Source organism: Nylanderia fulva, unplaced genomic scaffold (genome assembly GCF_048542155.1).
Source record: "Nylanderia fulva isolate GAGA-0341 unplaced genomic scaffold, ASM4854215v1 Scaffold224, whole genome shotgun sequence".
Lineage (NCBI taxonomy): Eukaryota > Metazoa > Arthropoda > Insecta > Hymenoptera > Formicidae > Nylanderia > Nylanderia fulva.
In genome coordinates, this window is record NW_028190289.1 from 98,562 (window position 1) to 112,775 (window position 14,214).

At 25.5% G+C, this 14,214-nt stretch overlaps 2 protein-coding genes and 1 long non-coding RNA gene across 7 annotated transcripts in view; all 3 read right to left on the reverse strand.

Annotated features, from left to right (window-relative positions):
* Window positions 1-273: 273 nt before the first annotated feature.
* Window positions 274-14,214, reverse strand: part of LOC146723165 (aminopeptidase N-like) — a 41,611-nt gene continuing 27,670 nt past the window's right edge. For 4 of the 5 annotated variants that reach the window (XM_085482982.1, XM_085482981.1, XM_085482978.1 and 1 more), the window contains 3 exons: window positions 1,370-1,436; window positions 1,137-1,226; window positions 274-899 (listed from right to left, as the gene is read on the reverse strand). In XM_085482982.1, coding sequence (XP_085339108.1) covers window positions 780-899; window positions 1,137-1,226; window positions 1,370-1,436 — 277 coding nt within the window. In that variant the 3' untranslated portion in view covers window positions 274-779. The remainder of the gene's footprint in view (window positions 900-1,136; window positions 1,227-1,369; window positions 1,437-14,214) is intronic. The other variant, XM_085482980.1, reaches the window with a different exon arrangement.
* On the reverse strand, window positions 1,687-9,634 carry LOC114932265 (aminopeptidase N-like). The gene is made up of 11 exons (XM_085482975.1): window positions 9,454-9,634; window positions 7,840-8,321; window positions 7,130-7,588; window positions 6,456-6,636; window positions 5,144-5,279; window positions 4,761-4,842; window positions 3,392-3,744; window positions 2,480-2,757; window positions 1,952-2,151; window positions 1,747-1,827; window positions 1,687-1,705 (listed from the first exon to the last, which is right to left on the reverse strand). The coding sequence occupies exons 2-11, from the start codon at window positions 8,283-8,285 to the stop codon at window positions 1,687-1,689; spliced, it is 2,235 nt and encodes a 744-aa protein (XP_085339101.1). The 5' UTR covers window positions 8,286-8,321; window positions 9,454-9,634.
* Window positions 13,335-14,206, reverse strand: LOC146723166 (uncharacterized). Its single transcript, XR_014924714.1, has 4 exons — window positions 14,139-14,206; window positions 13,989-14,055; window positions 13,755-13,844; window positions 13,335-13,528 (listed from the first exon to the last, which is right to left on the reverse strand). It is a non-coding gene; the product is annotated as an uncharacterized LOC146723166 (long non-coding RNA).

Sequence of the window (14,214 nt, forward strand, 5' to 3'; positions counted from 1 at the left end):
TAGCTTTGCTTAAATCTTTTTTAAATACAATTATAAGTTACAATTCAGTTTGACACATTTTGCAGTATTTTTAAATCTATTAAAAATATCAGCAAGGAATGTTAAATTATGTTGTACAATTTTAAAGTTATGGATATAATTTTATAAATATAAATATTAATATTAATGTTAATATTTTATTTAAATAACTTTTTAAAATTAAAATGTAGATTTACGTTACAAGAGAGAGAGAGAGAGAGAGAGAGAGAGAGGGAAAGAGAGAAAGAGAAAGAGAATTGTGTCATGTTATTTATTGTAAATTAAAAAATACTAATCAATCACAAATTCTTCATAATTAATAACAATAAATATATAAAATAATTAATTTCTGTAATAGTATATTAGCTAACAAGTGCGGGAGATCATAAATCGGTCGAGAGTGCGGAAGTTTGGCGCACGAGGCGAAACCGAGTTACGACCCGCACATGTTGGCTACCATATTTTGTGTGACCGGTGCGTGGAAAAAGAGCCCTTTCTAAAATCTCATCATGTGAGTAAAGGGCGATTTTCCGCGCGCCGGTTGCACAATAATATATAATTCTACTACTTCAAACAAAATCGCATAAACATATAAATCTTGATGCATGCAGTTATGATATTTTGTACATATAAAAAGGCATCGGATAATAATACATCTAAATAAACAATATTTAAAGCAGTAAAAGGAATAAATGCAATATAAAAAAATTATATAAAGTACTTCCACGTATGCAAAGCTGCAATTTTTTTACAACCATCGATTAGAAGAAAAATCTTGCAAAATATTGTCTCTGCTTCTCGATTTGTTTTTTGCGAATAACTTCAACCTTGATTATAATATAGGAATATAAGTCATCTTTATCTATCACACGGTTACTCATCTAAAACAAATCGTTTTATTGATTACAATATAATTAGATAAATATAGTAATCTCATTCCGCATTATATGCAAATCTTAGTATATATAAACAAAGATTGTCATAATGAAATCAACATACTGATTATATAACAAATAAACAAATATAAAAATAATATTCTGAAATTAATCAGGTAAAACAATATTTCATTTTCTTTCGTTTTCCATATATAATAATATATATATATATATTAAATTTACCTCCTTTATTCGATGTTTTCTAAATTGATCTTCTGTGTTCACTTCAATTACGTTAGCTTCTACAATATTTTCAGAGTGTCTCTCTATTGACTAAAATGTGTAATTTTAATACCATTATTAATAAACAACGTTATGGTAACATTATAAAAATTATTTTAAATATTAAATAATAATTATTAATATCGCATTATTATCATATTTTGTATACATATTTAAACATGTAAAATTTTTACCAGAGCTAAATTTTCAGAATATACGTTATTAATCATAATAATTAATGCTGCAATTATATTAAGATTTCTAAAAACAAAAAAAATTAGATGTATATATATAATACATATAATAAACTTTTGTACAAAATATTTATAAAAATATGTTACTTTACTTTGGTTTTATTTCGTGAAAATTATCTAATATATACGTCAATATAATTGGATTATTCGCCTGCTTCGAAATAAAATGTAAGAATGTGTGAACGAGAAATTCATCTTCCTGTTTTGTATCACTGTGCTCTTTATGAATTAAATAGAATTTGATGAAATTAGTATTGCTAATGCAAGCCATGTATTCTGAAAATTTAATGTCATTTTTTTCCAATCCTCTAATATACACTGTTCCAAAAGTAGTCTCATTTCTCGTAATTGTCATCAAACCTCTACAATATGTCCATTCCGTCCACCATGGCAAAAGCCTAAAATATAAATAAAATTTAATTTTCTTATTAAAGATTGGCGTATTAACTTATTTGAACATTATAGGAGATATCTACAAGAAACTTTGATTGAGAAAAACTAAAAATATGTAACATAATTTACCTGTATTTTATAGGATCTTGGAGATGTTGTTCTAATTTATTTTCTGCTTCTCTCATACAAATGATGTGACCAAAAAAACATGCCCATCTTGCAGCTTCTTGTCGTAAACATATTCTAAGTTCGTCTGCATCATCAATTTCTTCATATTTGATTTTTTCAAGTAACTCGTTTAACATGAATCTTAGCTTATCTATTCTATCCTAAAAATCATTAAATATATATTTCTTTATTAATATATTTATAATTATAATTCATCGACAAAGATTTTAAGCATCCAGCTATGTATCCAATAACAATGTTATATAATATCATTATTCACATTAGTGAAAATCATACAGTTTGGGAACTGTTCATCGCGTAAATGATTATTCAAACTAAATTTGTTTGCACATTTATGTGAGACGTAATAATATGTAAAACTTTATCGCTAGATATATTTTTTTTTAAATATTTAAATTATTTGTGATCAATTAGTGTATATATAAATATTTAAATGTAATACTTTCATTGAAGTTGATTAATATTTACCCCAAATTTTGCAGTTTTTACTTTCACTGGAAAAATACTAAACATGTATTCCAGAGCTTTAAACATAGGATACCATGCTATATAATCTTCTTCTTTATCCAAATACGATGTGATATTCCAGAATATAGAGGCGTTGAGTTGGCCTGCTATCACTAAATGAAATGCATCATCGATAATTTGAGCACGATTAAGAACATGAATTGTCGTAAAATCATTATATGATAGATAATTTGAAATTCTTCGCCAATTCTCATCATCATAGTTAACGCGGTAATATCCTGTCGAATAATAAATAAATTTTAACAATTTTTATTATTTTGAATAATTTTTATTCTTAATATACATTTAACTTCAAACATTTTTGTTTAATAGTTTCGTTTATATAAATTATAAATTAAAAACATAACAATAATTCAATGAGATGCAAATACATATTGAAAATTAATTATAAATTAAAAATGAAATTGTGCGAGATATTGTTGTATATCATAAAATAAAATTGATTCTAGTTGTGCATATATATAATAATTATTTTTTACTAATCAGCAAAAGTTCTGTAACATGAAACTGTACAAGAATTTTATTTCATTTGTATATTTTTATAAGTATACTAATTTTTCAAATATAATTAACGTTTTAATCATTTTTATTATTATTAGAATAAAATATTTGTAAAAATATAACTTTAATATTGATTAATATTATGTAGAAAACGCCGATATCTTATTAATTATATATAATAATACAGAACATTATACAAAACATTTTAAAATTATGGTAGTTATATATAAGAATATCTCAGATTTATAATAATGTATAAAGCAAAAAAAAATATAAAATAATGTCAATTGTGTATGTGTGTAAAATAAAGACAAGTAATAAGTCATGATAAGTCCATTGATCGATATTTACCAATTTGTTGTAAATTGATTATAACCCAACCTTTCTCTTCTATTGAGAATGAAATAACATCATCTTGTGATTTGCATAGCGCGCGGTGATCAAGACTGTCAAAATCGGGAACCGACTGGATAGTATAAGTTACAGGTAAGCAATCAATTTTTAATGTGTCGGGATTTTGTATCGATAAATATATTTTCGTCTTTCCCAAAAGACTATAATTTCGTTCTACTTTGATGAAAGGACAATGCTCTTCTAAAGTCCATTTTGTCATTGTTTGTAATGATAATTGAAGTTTACCTAGCTTATTTGCATCAGCAACAGCTTCTTCCAAAAAAGTCATAAAACTTTGACGATAAGATTGGCTAAACTCACAAAGTATATAAATTATGTAAAAATAACATTATAAATAAAATTAAAATTGTTTTTATAATTTTAATATTTTAATATTATAAAAAATTTTAATAAATACTAAGTAGCAAAATATAATTGTACATATTTGTAATTGTATATTTATATATCTTATATTTATATTATAATAATAACATAACATTAAATTTAATTTAATAATTTTATTAAATTTGTTAGGCATTTTTTTATATTATTACTAGTAATGCTAATTTATCACTTATTTCGAGTACTTAATCACTTATTTCGAGTACTTAAATTACTGTATATCAGTATTTTAAGTACTTAAAATAAGTGATTAATTGGCGTTACTAGTGATAAATTTCTACAAAGGTTAATAATACAGATTATATTTGATCAAAGTATTGACAGATGAGTTATAAAATGATTAATAAAAGAAATAACAAAACAAATCAAATAAAAATAAAAACAAAACAAGAAATAATATACAAATATAATAAAGGAGATCGTTCTATGAAAGAAATGAAATAAAAATAAAGAAAGTAACGGAAAATCGATATACGTGTCAGATATATTTAAAATAAGATTAAAAAACAAACGTAGCACAAAATGCAATTAAAAAAAGCAGATATTAAAAGAATAATTATAGACTATATGAAGCAATAAAGGAAATAATAAAAGGATTACAAATTAATTTGAAAATTATTTTGAAAAATAATAAATTATGAAACGAAAATAAAACAACATTGAATATGTATATATAAAAAGTCATAAAACAACAATTTATTTCAACAAAAGCGGTTTTCATAGTAAAAATAACGAAAGTAAAGGTAAATCTAGTAACAGATCTAGGAAAATAGCAGAATTGTAAAACTAAAAAAATATAATATGAAATAATGTCAGCAAAAACAAAATAATAAGAGACAATATGTAAAATTTGTATTATTATACATTAGTTAAGATTTATATAATTTTATTTTTTTATATTATATTCTATAATTGTATTACTCACTTGTTATTTGCATATGATTGAATGCCTTTCCAAAATATTTCTTTGGTTACGGCGTGTTGCATCATGCGCAGTATACAGGGTGCTACAATTTACATCAAAATTATAAATTAGATATATTATAAATATATATTAATTATAATGGTTACATGTAAGATAATTATATATATGTATATATATATATATATATACTTACATGTATATACTTTAAATATTAATTACAAAATATACATAAATATGCACGTGTGTGTGTGTGTGCTTTTATAATCTTATTTTTATTATAAAATTCAGATAAAAAATTACTTATTCTATAACTTTACAAATATTATTATAATATTAGTAGTACAAAATTTACGTGGATTATTTTATTATATTACGTTATATACCTCTGATGGATTTGCGAATTTTCAATAATGTGTCATTTTGTGAAGTAGAATCCCACATACGATATTCATCAAAATACAAAGAAGTATGTTGATTTTGAACAACAAATAAATTCATTATTCGATTAAATCGATAGATCTAAAGAAAACATATAATTAATATATCAATATAACCGCTCTGAAAATACATGCATTAGAAAGAAATACTAATATCATTAGCGGTTCTTTTATGTTAAAAAGGAACACTTTCTTACTTTAAAAAACACATATGAGTAAATATAAAAATAAAATTATAAATTTTGTATTAATATAATTAACAAATATTACATACTTTTAAAATTATTATCTCATGATATATTATATCGCAGAGTTCTCTTTATCAAAATAAGTAAAATAAATATCGGATATAATAGTATCTGATTAATATATTTTATTTTAGATTTTATAAAAATCTGTATGTTTAAGTATCGTCCGTCTCTCTGTCTGTCTGTCTGTCTGTCTGTCTGACCGCAATCTGCTTCCACATTTGTGGACTGATTTTCATCAAATTGGTACCAAAATTTCGCATATTTTCCGGAAAGTGTAACAATGGTGATTTTTTGTAAGTTTTACGCCTCTATCCACGCATCCACCCACGCAATCGCATATTTATGGACCGATTTTTTTTTAATTGGTAACAAAATGTTGCAAATTTTTTGAAGATAAACACAATTGATGGTTTTCTCAAGTGTTACACCTCCACCCACGCATTTACCCATGCGCATGCGCATTTATGGACCGATTTTCACGAAATTAGTACCAAAATCTTGCAAATTTTTCTAAGAAGGCCACTGTGTGGTTTTTTTAAGTTATATTCCACATATCCACACACGCATTTACATCTCGGGTTCGATTCCCGATTCAGCAACTTTCGGACTTATATTTTTCTCTTGCATTTATTTATTTCCGTAGGAGGTTTAAAGAGTTATTGAAATTAAATCTCAAATATGAGATTATTTCATATTTTAAAATCTTGGCCGTGACCAAGTAAAATTTGGTGCCTTGTGCACAGATATTTAATTCTAACAAAAAAAATTTAGTTTTGTTGGAATAGCGCGCTGTCTTCCGCGATTGGCTCTTGTTGCCGTTCTTACACTTTAAATTTATATATGCATATATTGTTTATTATTATATACATATGTATATATTGTTAAAAAGAATTTATACATTTTGTAAAAAGAATTTGATATACGAAATTTCTGTTATATAAATGCCTAAGTATGTTATCGTTTTTAAAAAAATGGAAGGTGATAGCGTTAAAAATATTTAGAATAACCTCATTGACAAAATTCGTTGCAAGCAATGTAGTAAGACCTTTATTGAACCAAAAAGCCGATCGAAACGGATTGTTCAAATTATATAACCATTGCTGTGTCACTTTATGTCCTACTAATTGAGCTATTTCGATTTTGTGAGAAACAGGATACAAATTTTTATCGTCAACGATATCCATTTCGCTGAAAATAATATTTAAATGTTAGACTGAAAACTTATATACAAAATAAAATTTTATTTAACAAATTTTTATTGTAAATCGGAACAAATAATATTTTTTGTAATTTTTAATTTATGTATAAAGCAATGATTTGAGTTAATGCGTAAATCATTGATGAAGAACTTTAGTTTTATAAAATAAAAAAATGTTATTTCTTTATAGCTTTATTACAATTTTAAAATTTACCTTAGTAGATACGATATAACATAAAAATTTTTACTTTTATGTATGTATATATTAGAACAATAAAGTACAACATTTTGAATTATTGTACGAATAAACTTAATTTTTACTATTTAAAATTGTTGTTTTCACAATATCTTATACTTTTGCACGTTTACAGAAACAAAAGATATACCTACATATTTTTCCATTTTATAATTTTGCATACTAATATATAATTTTACTTTTAATGTAATTAAGTACTTTTAATTTAATTAAGCACTTGTACTCACTTATACAAAACAAGTCCAAAAACTATTATGCCATTATCAGGGAAATTTGGAATTGCAACATGAGTCACTTTCGAAATATTGTTCGAACGTTGTTTCCATGTATCTTTGAACAACAACGTGATTTCTTCAGCTACATTCTTTGCAAATTCCATGTGAAATACAGATTCGTATCTGCACCACATTTCAATGTTTTGAGTATAATTATCAACACGTAATAGGTAATTGGATACAATTATTGTTGCAAGATACGGCGACATTGCAGATGTGGTATCGAAACGTTTCAATAATATATTGTGCTTGTTTTTTTCTGTATTTTGCAATGGCATATTTGACAAAGCCGTGCATTGATTACATCCTATAGATATGTTAAAGGTTGCTTCTAAGAATAAATACTTTTCATCCCAACACGATGACATTTGTCGGGTGCCTATTATATGCAAATGAGTAGCAGCTACGAAACTATACATTTCAAAGAACATAAATTAATGAAACATTTTTAGCAAACATCAAAATGTTGGAATTTAAAAATGTTTAAATGTAATATATAATTATTTGTACTAAACATAAAGAATAATCGTCTTTATATTTAAATTTCATAATATATAATAATTTTTGAAACATTTAATACAAAAATAATATATATTAATTACAAGGTTGCATGTAATTGCACATTGCACATTGATTTTAATAAACATATATTATTTACTTACGCAGTTTTTTGTTTCACATCGAAAATTTTAAAGACTTCATCAGTAAAACCAAAATATTTAATATATAAAGTGTAATTTCCTGGTAATAACTTATCCTTAAAAGAAAGGTCAATTATGTCTTCTTGAATATCACATGTCGGTTTATAAACTGTATATTTAATATTCTCATGATGTTTTTCTAAATTTTTAATTATAACTATATTTTTTAAATATAATTTTTCTGAATATATGTTGTTGATTAATATATTTTGCGTTTTGTTAAGAATGCTTATGCTAATATTGTATTCTCCATAGAAATAATTTTCTTCAATATTTGATATATGCTTAATATGGTAATGGATGGGTTTTATATATTCTGATGGTTGATAGCATAAAGACGATTGATTAGGAGTAGAAGCCGTCCCAACGATATACATTATTCCGCTAATTAATAGTAGAAATATCATCGTGTCGAATAATTTATTTTAGGTCTGTAAAACACACTGTAAACAAATGACAAATAGAGAAATTAAATATAGTATTGATGTCTTTTTTAAATCACTAGACGACACAAGAGCACGCTTGGCGCACGCTTTTGATATTATTTCTATTATTCATTTTACAATTGTCAAATTGTTAATTTTTGCGATGACAGTTGCTTGATGCTATAAAAATGATCATAATTTTAATTAGCCGAATTATTATTTTGACTTATATTTTGTATATATACTGATAGTAGAATACTAATACGTTTGAGAAATACAACTTAATAATAAGTAAAAATTAAATTTTAATAATTTTTAATTTTAATATATTTGACAGGATAATTAATTTTAACGACCATTACTGTCTAATAAATATTTAATAATCACCACCCAACGTTTCGACCATGGGTTTTGGTCCTTCTCAAGTGTACTTAAAATTAAAAACTGTGAACATATTATTCGAATGAAACTTCTTGTCGAACCGTGATAAAATAATAGCCAAGGACTATACAACCTTAAATATATTGACATCACAAGTAAGTATTAAAATACACACAGATATTTTTTATAAATAATAAAAAATACGAGAAATTTTTAAAATAGAATTTTAATAATCTAGTAATAAAAGAACATTTAAAAGTATTTATTATAATATTCATTATCTGTTAATTACAGTATTTTTTAGTTTCAAAAATTATTTATTCGACAACAAACTATTGTGAGTTCAAGATTATTTTAACTGTGGCGATAAAATTCATTTTATATTTCAATTTTATTTGATATATTAAATCGAATTGAGAACGAAAGTCAGCGATCGAATATATGTATATATATGACAACGAGCGAAAGAATCATAATGAACAGGTAAAAACAAAGTATCAAAACAAGCAAAATATAACAACGGACAGCTTAACCGATATAGGCAGGAGAATTGATAACATGTCATTTAGCGAACTCGCTGAAGAAAGGACAAATAAAATTATTTTAAATTATCTCTGGATTAAAATTTACAAATAATTTTGAATAAAATTATTTTCTTTATTCTTATACATATGTTGGAAATTCTATAAAATTCCGTCCTACCGTATGATTAAATTTTCTTGCATTTGTAGACACATGTTTTATATGTATGAAAGTTGTTCTGACTTACCGAATATTTCGGAACAGAATGGTAATTGGAAAACTATATATCGTTTTAAAAATAAACTGCAGCAAATTAATGCTTTAGAAGTATGCAATGTGGGAAGAATATAATATATTCACACACTTTATTAAAAGTATTATATCTACAGCGACGTGGTTCGAAAGACCACGAACGACTGACTGATTTTCTGGACGTGTCTTCATGATAAATATAATGTGTTAGGTCAACAAAACTTCTGAGATCGTTATATGTATATATATTTACATATATATTTGTGTGTGTGGCGGCATTTTTGTGTAACAGTTGTCTTAATTAAGCCTAGCACATTCAAAAGATGCTAAATTAATCAAATAAATAGGCATTATTTATACACTTTTCTCAACACTGACCCCGCTACTATTAGTTTTCATACAATTTTTCATTTTACAAAACCTTTTTGTATACAACATTTGCCGTAAAAGATTTCGGATTTTCTTTAATGTTGCAAATTTATGGGGGTGTGCGACAATGAGATTTTTAAGTTTATTTTAGACTATTTAAGTCTGTCTGTATGTCTGCCTGTTTGTCTGTTTGATCACTATTTCGAACTACTTTCACATATTCCCTGAAAAATTTGCAAAATTGTGATACCAATTTTGAAAAAATCGGTTTATATATATGCGATTGCGTAGGTGAGAGTGTAAAACTTAAAAAAAAACATTCATCTTCGAAAAATTTGCAACATTTTGTTAGTTGTTTCACAAAAATCGGTCCATAAATATCGAAGTATTTCGCGATCAGACAGACAGACAGACGGTGCTGATATCTATAGATATATATATTACTTATATAAAAAAATATAATGTAATTTTCGTCATATACATGCACTTTCGATAATTTTATCTTAATAATTTTATGCACAAAATATAGTAATATAATTCAATTAATGTAAACATGTTTCATAATTTTAAAAAATTCAGAAATAAATATTTTTATCGGCTCTCAATATAAATAATATAAGTATGCTGTCTTCTAAGCTGGGCAATAGAGCCAAGGAAACGAAACGAAAAATTAATTAAACGGAACTGTATCTCAATTTGAGATCCCAAAGTTCCACATATAAATTAATTTCGAAACTTACATATGGAGAAATAAGCGAGAAAAATATAGGTCCGAAAAGTCGCTGAAGCGGGAATCGAACCCGCGTCTTTCACTTTCCGGGCGACTGCTCTTACCAACTAAGCTATTCAGACCCTTTCGATCCTATATTTTTCATTTGCCTTTTTAGTAGATGTTAGTAAATACCGCCGTGATTAGCCCAAGGCGTGAATAAACTCAGAAATAAATATTTTTATCGGCTCTCAATATAAATAATATAAGTATGCTGTCTTCTAAGCTGGGCAATAGAGCCAAGGAAACGAAACGAAAAATTAATTAAACGGAACTGTATCTCAATTTGAGATCCCAAAGTTCCACATATAAATTAATTTCGAAACTTACATATGGAGAAATAAGCGAGAAAAATATAGGTCCGAAAAGTCGCTGAAGCGGGAATCGAACCCGCGTCTTTCACTTTCCGGGTGACTGCTCTTACCAACTAAGCTATTCAGACCCTTTCGATCCTATATTTTTCATTTGCCTTTTTAGTAGATGTTAGTAAATACCGCCGTGATTAGCCCAAGGCGTGAATAAACTCAGAAATAAATATTTTTATCGGCTCTCAATATAAATAATATAAGTATGCTGTCTTCTAAGCTGGGCAATAGAGCCAAGGAAACGAAACGAAAAATTAATTAAACGGAACTGTATCTCAATTTGAGATCCCAAAGTTCCACATATAAATTAATTTCGAAACTTACATATGGAGAAATAAGCGAGAAAAATATAGGTCCGAAAAGTCGCTGAAGCGGGAATCGAACCCGCGTCTTTCACTTTCCGGGCGACTGCTCTTACCAACTAAGCTATTCAGACCCTTTCGATCCTATATTTTTCATTTGCCTTTTTAGTAGATGTTAGTAAATACCGCCGTGATTAGCCCAAGGCGTGAATAAACTCAGAAATAAATATTTTTATCGGCTCTCAATATAAATAATATAAGTATGCTGTCTTCTAAGCTGGGCAATAGAGCCAAGGAAACGAAACGAAAAATTAATTAAACGGAACTGTATCTCAATTTGAGATCCCAAAGTTCCACATATAAATTAATTTCGAAACTTACATATGGAGAAATAAGCGAGAAAAATATAGGTCCGAAAAGTCGCTGAAGCGGGAATCGAACCCGCGTCTTTCACTTTCCGGGCGACTGCTCTTACCAACTAAGCTATTCAGACCCTTTCGATCCTATATTTTTCATTTGCCTTTTTAGTAGATGTTAGTAAATACCGCCGCGATTAGCCCAAGGCGTGAATAAACTCAGAAATAAATATTTTTATCGGCTCTCAATATAAATAATATAAGTATGCTGTCTTCTAAGCTGGGCAATAGAGCCAAGGAAACGAAACGAAAAATTAATTAAATTTAAATTAATTTTAAAAAATGTTCGTAGTTGCACATTGCTATAAATTGCAATTTTCTTTAAATCACTGGAGTGTTTTTTTTTATACGAATCAATTTATCCACATTATTTCGTGCAAAAATTTATTCAGCTATAATAATATCGGAAGATAAATATATTACAAGATGTTTTATATTTTTGTCAGTATTAAACATAAAACGTTTAAAAATATAATAATAACTATCAAATCTCAAAAATGTCTCCATCTGAAATAAGATCATATATTTACGACGCGACGCTTCTTTCAAATTCTATAAATGTTGTATAAAGTATATTTTTCGGAAGAGAAATCTTGGTTCTGAAATAACAAAAATACGTTATTTAAAATGGATTACTTTATATTTTTTTTGTTAGAAATATACATTTGTTTATACACATGTTTATGCACAATATTGTGCCTACTTACGCCTGTATGTAAAAGTATATGTTATAAAATCGTAAATATTATACTTGATTACTTATTAATTACGATTTGTACCATTTTTTCGTTTTTTTATATCAATTTTTTCTAATTTTAAAGTTTACTACTTTGATCATTTATTACATCGTACTCTGTGTGCAAAACTATAAAGATTTATAACTGATAAAATTCATATCTTCATATAACATTTCTTTAAAAAGTGAATACATTATATTTTCGAAGATTTGTTTTTTTTTTCTGCTCAAATTATATATATACTAGATAAACAATCTGTGAGAATAAAGCAAAATGATATACAATTTTGAATATAAATCGTGACCTATCTTATCCGATGGAACTATCGCGATACGTCAAACCAGATGTGACGACAATTGTTACGAATTATATTACGAATTTCTTTGTAAAATTAAATATTCTTTAATTGATAATTATATAATAGTTACTATATTTTTATCTTTTGAACATATATTATGTTATACATAGAAGGCCTCTAAAAATTTTAAACAAAGTTTCCTTTATAAATTTTAATAAAAAAAATTTTTTAAATAATTTTTAAAAAAAAAATTCAATTTTCTTTTACAAAAAAAAAAAAAAAAAAGAAAAAAGGGGGGGAAAAAAGGGGAAAAAAAAAATTTTTTTTATTTATGAAAAAAAAAACCCTAAATCCAATAAAAAAAAAATTTGTTAAAAAAATTTTTTTGATTTATTAGCTAAAATAAAATTTTAAAAATTTAATTTTAAAAATTTTAATAATGTTTTCAATTTTTGGGGCGGGGTAAAAAACCCTTTTTAAAATAATGTCAAAAATTTTTTGGCCCCCGGGTTGAAAATTAAATTCTCTTTTTCAAAAAAGATAAAAAAAAAAAATCTTTAATTTGGAAATTAAAAAAGTTGGAAAAAAATTTAAAAAGAATATTTAAAGCAGTAAAACGAATAGATGTAATATAAAAAAAATTATATAAAGTACTTCCACGTATGCAAAGCTGCAATTTTTTTACATCCACCGATTAGAAGAAAAATCTTGCAAAATATTGTCTCTGCTTCTCGATTTGTTTTTTGCGAATAGTTTTAACCTTGATTATAATATAAGAATATAACTCAATCTTATGTATTACACGGTCATTCATCTAAAACAAATCGTTTTATTAATTATAATATAATTAAATAATATAGTAATCTCATTCCGCATTATGCAAATTTTAATATATATAAACAAAGATTGTCATAATAAAATCAACATACTAATTATATAACAAATAAATAAATATAAAAATAATATTCAGAAATTAGTCAGATAAAACATAATTTCATTTTCTTTCACTTTCCATAATAATATACATATATTAAATTTACCTCCTTTATTCGATGTTTTTTAAATTGATCTTCTGTGTTCACTTCAATTACGTTAGCTTCTACAATACTTTTAGAGTGTACCTCTATTGACTAAAATGTATAATTTTAATACCATTATTAATAAACAACGTTATGATAACATTATAAAAATTATTTTAAACATTAAATAATAATTATTAATATCGCATTATTATCATATTTGTATAAATATATTTAAACATGTAAAATTTATACCTTAGCTAAATTTTCGGAATATACGTTATTAATCATAATAATAATTGCTGCAATTATATTAACATTTCTAAAAACAAAAAAATCAGATGTATATATATATAATACATATAATAAACTTGTACAAATATTTATAAAAGTATGTCATTTTACTTTGGTTTTATTTTGTTAAAATTATCTAATATATACGTCAATATAATTGGATTCTTCGCATGCTTCGTAATAAATG

Coding starts and splice junctions, on each gene's coding strand:
- LOC114932265 (XM_085482975.1), bottom strand. CDS start 8,285: ATGATATTTCTACTATTAATTAGCGGAATAATGTATATCGTTGGGACG. Junction 5,280..6,455: donor CAACGAATTTTGTCAATGAG/GTTATTCTAAAT, acceptor TGTTTTCTTTAG/ATCTATCGATTTAATCGAAT. Junction 3,745..4,760: donor CAATCATATGCAAATAACAA/GTGAGTAATACA, acceptor TTGTGAGTTTAG/CCAATCTTATCGTCAAAGTT.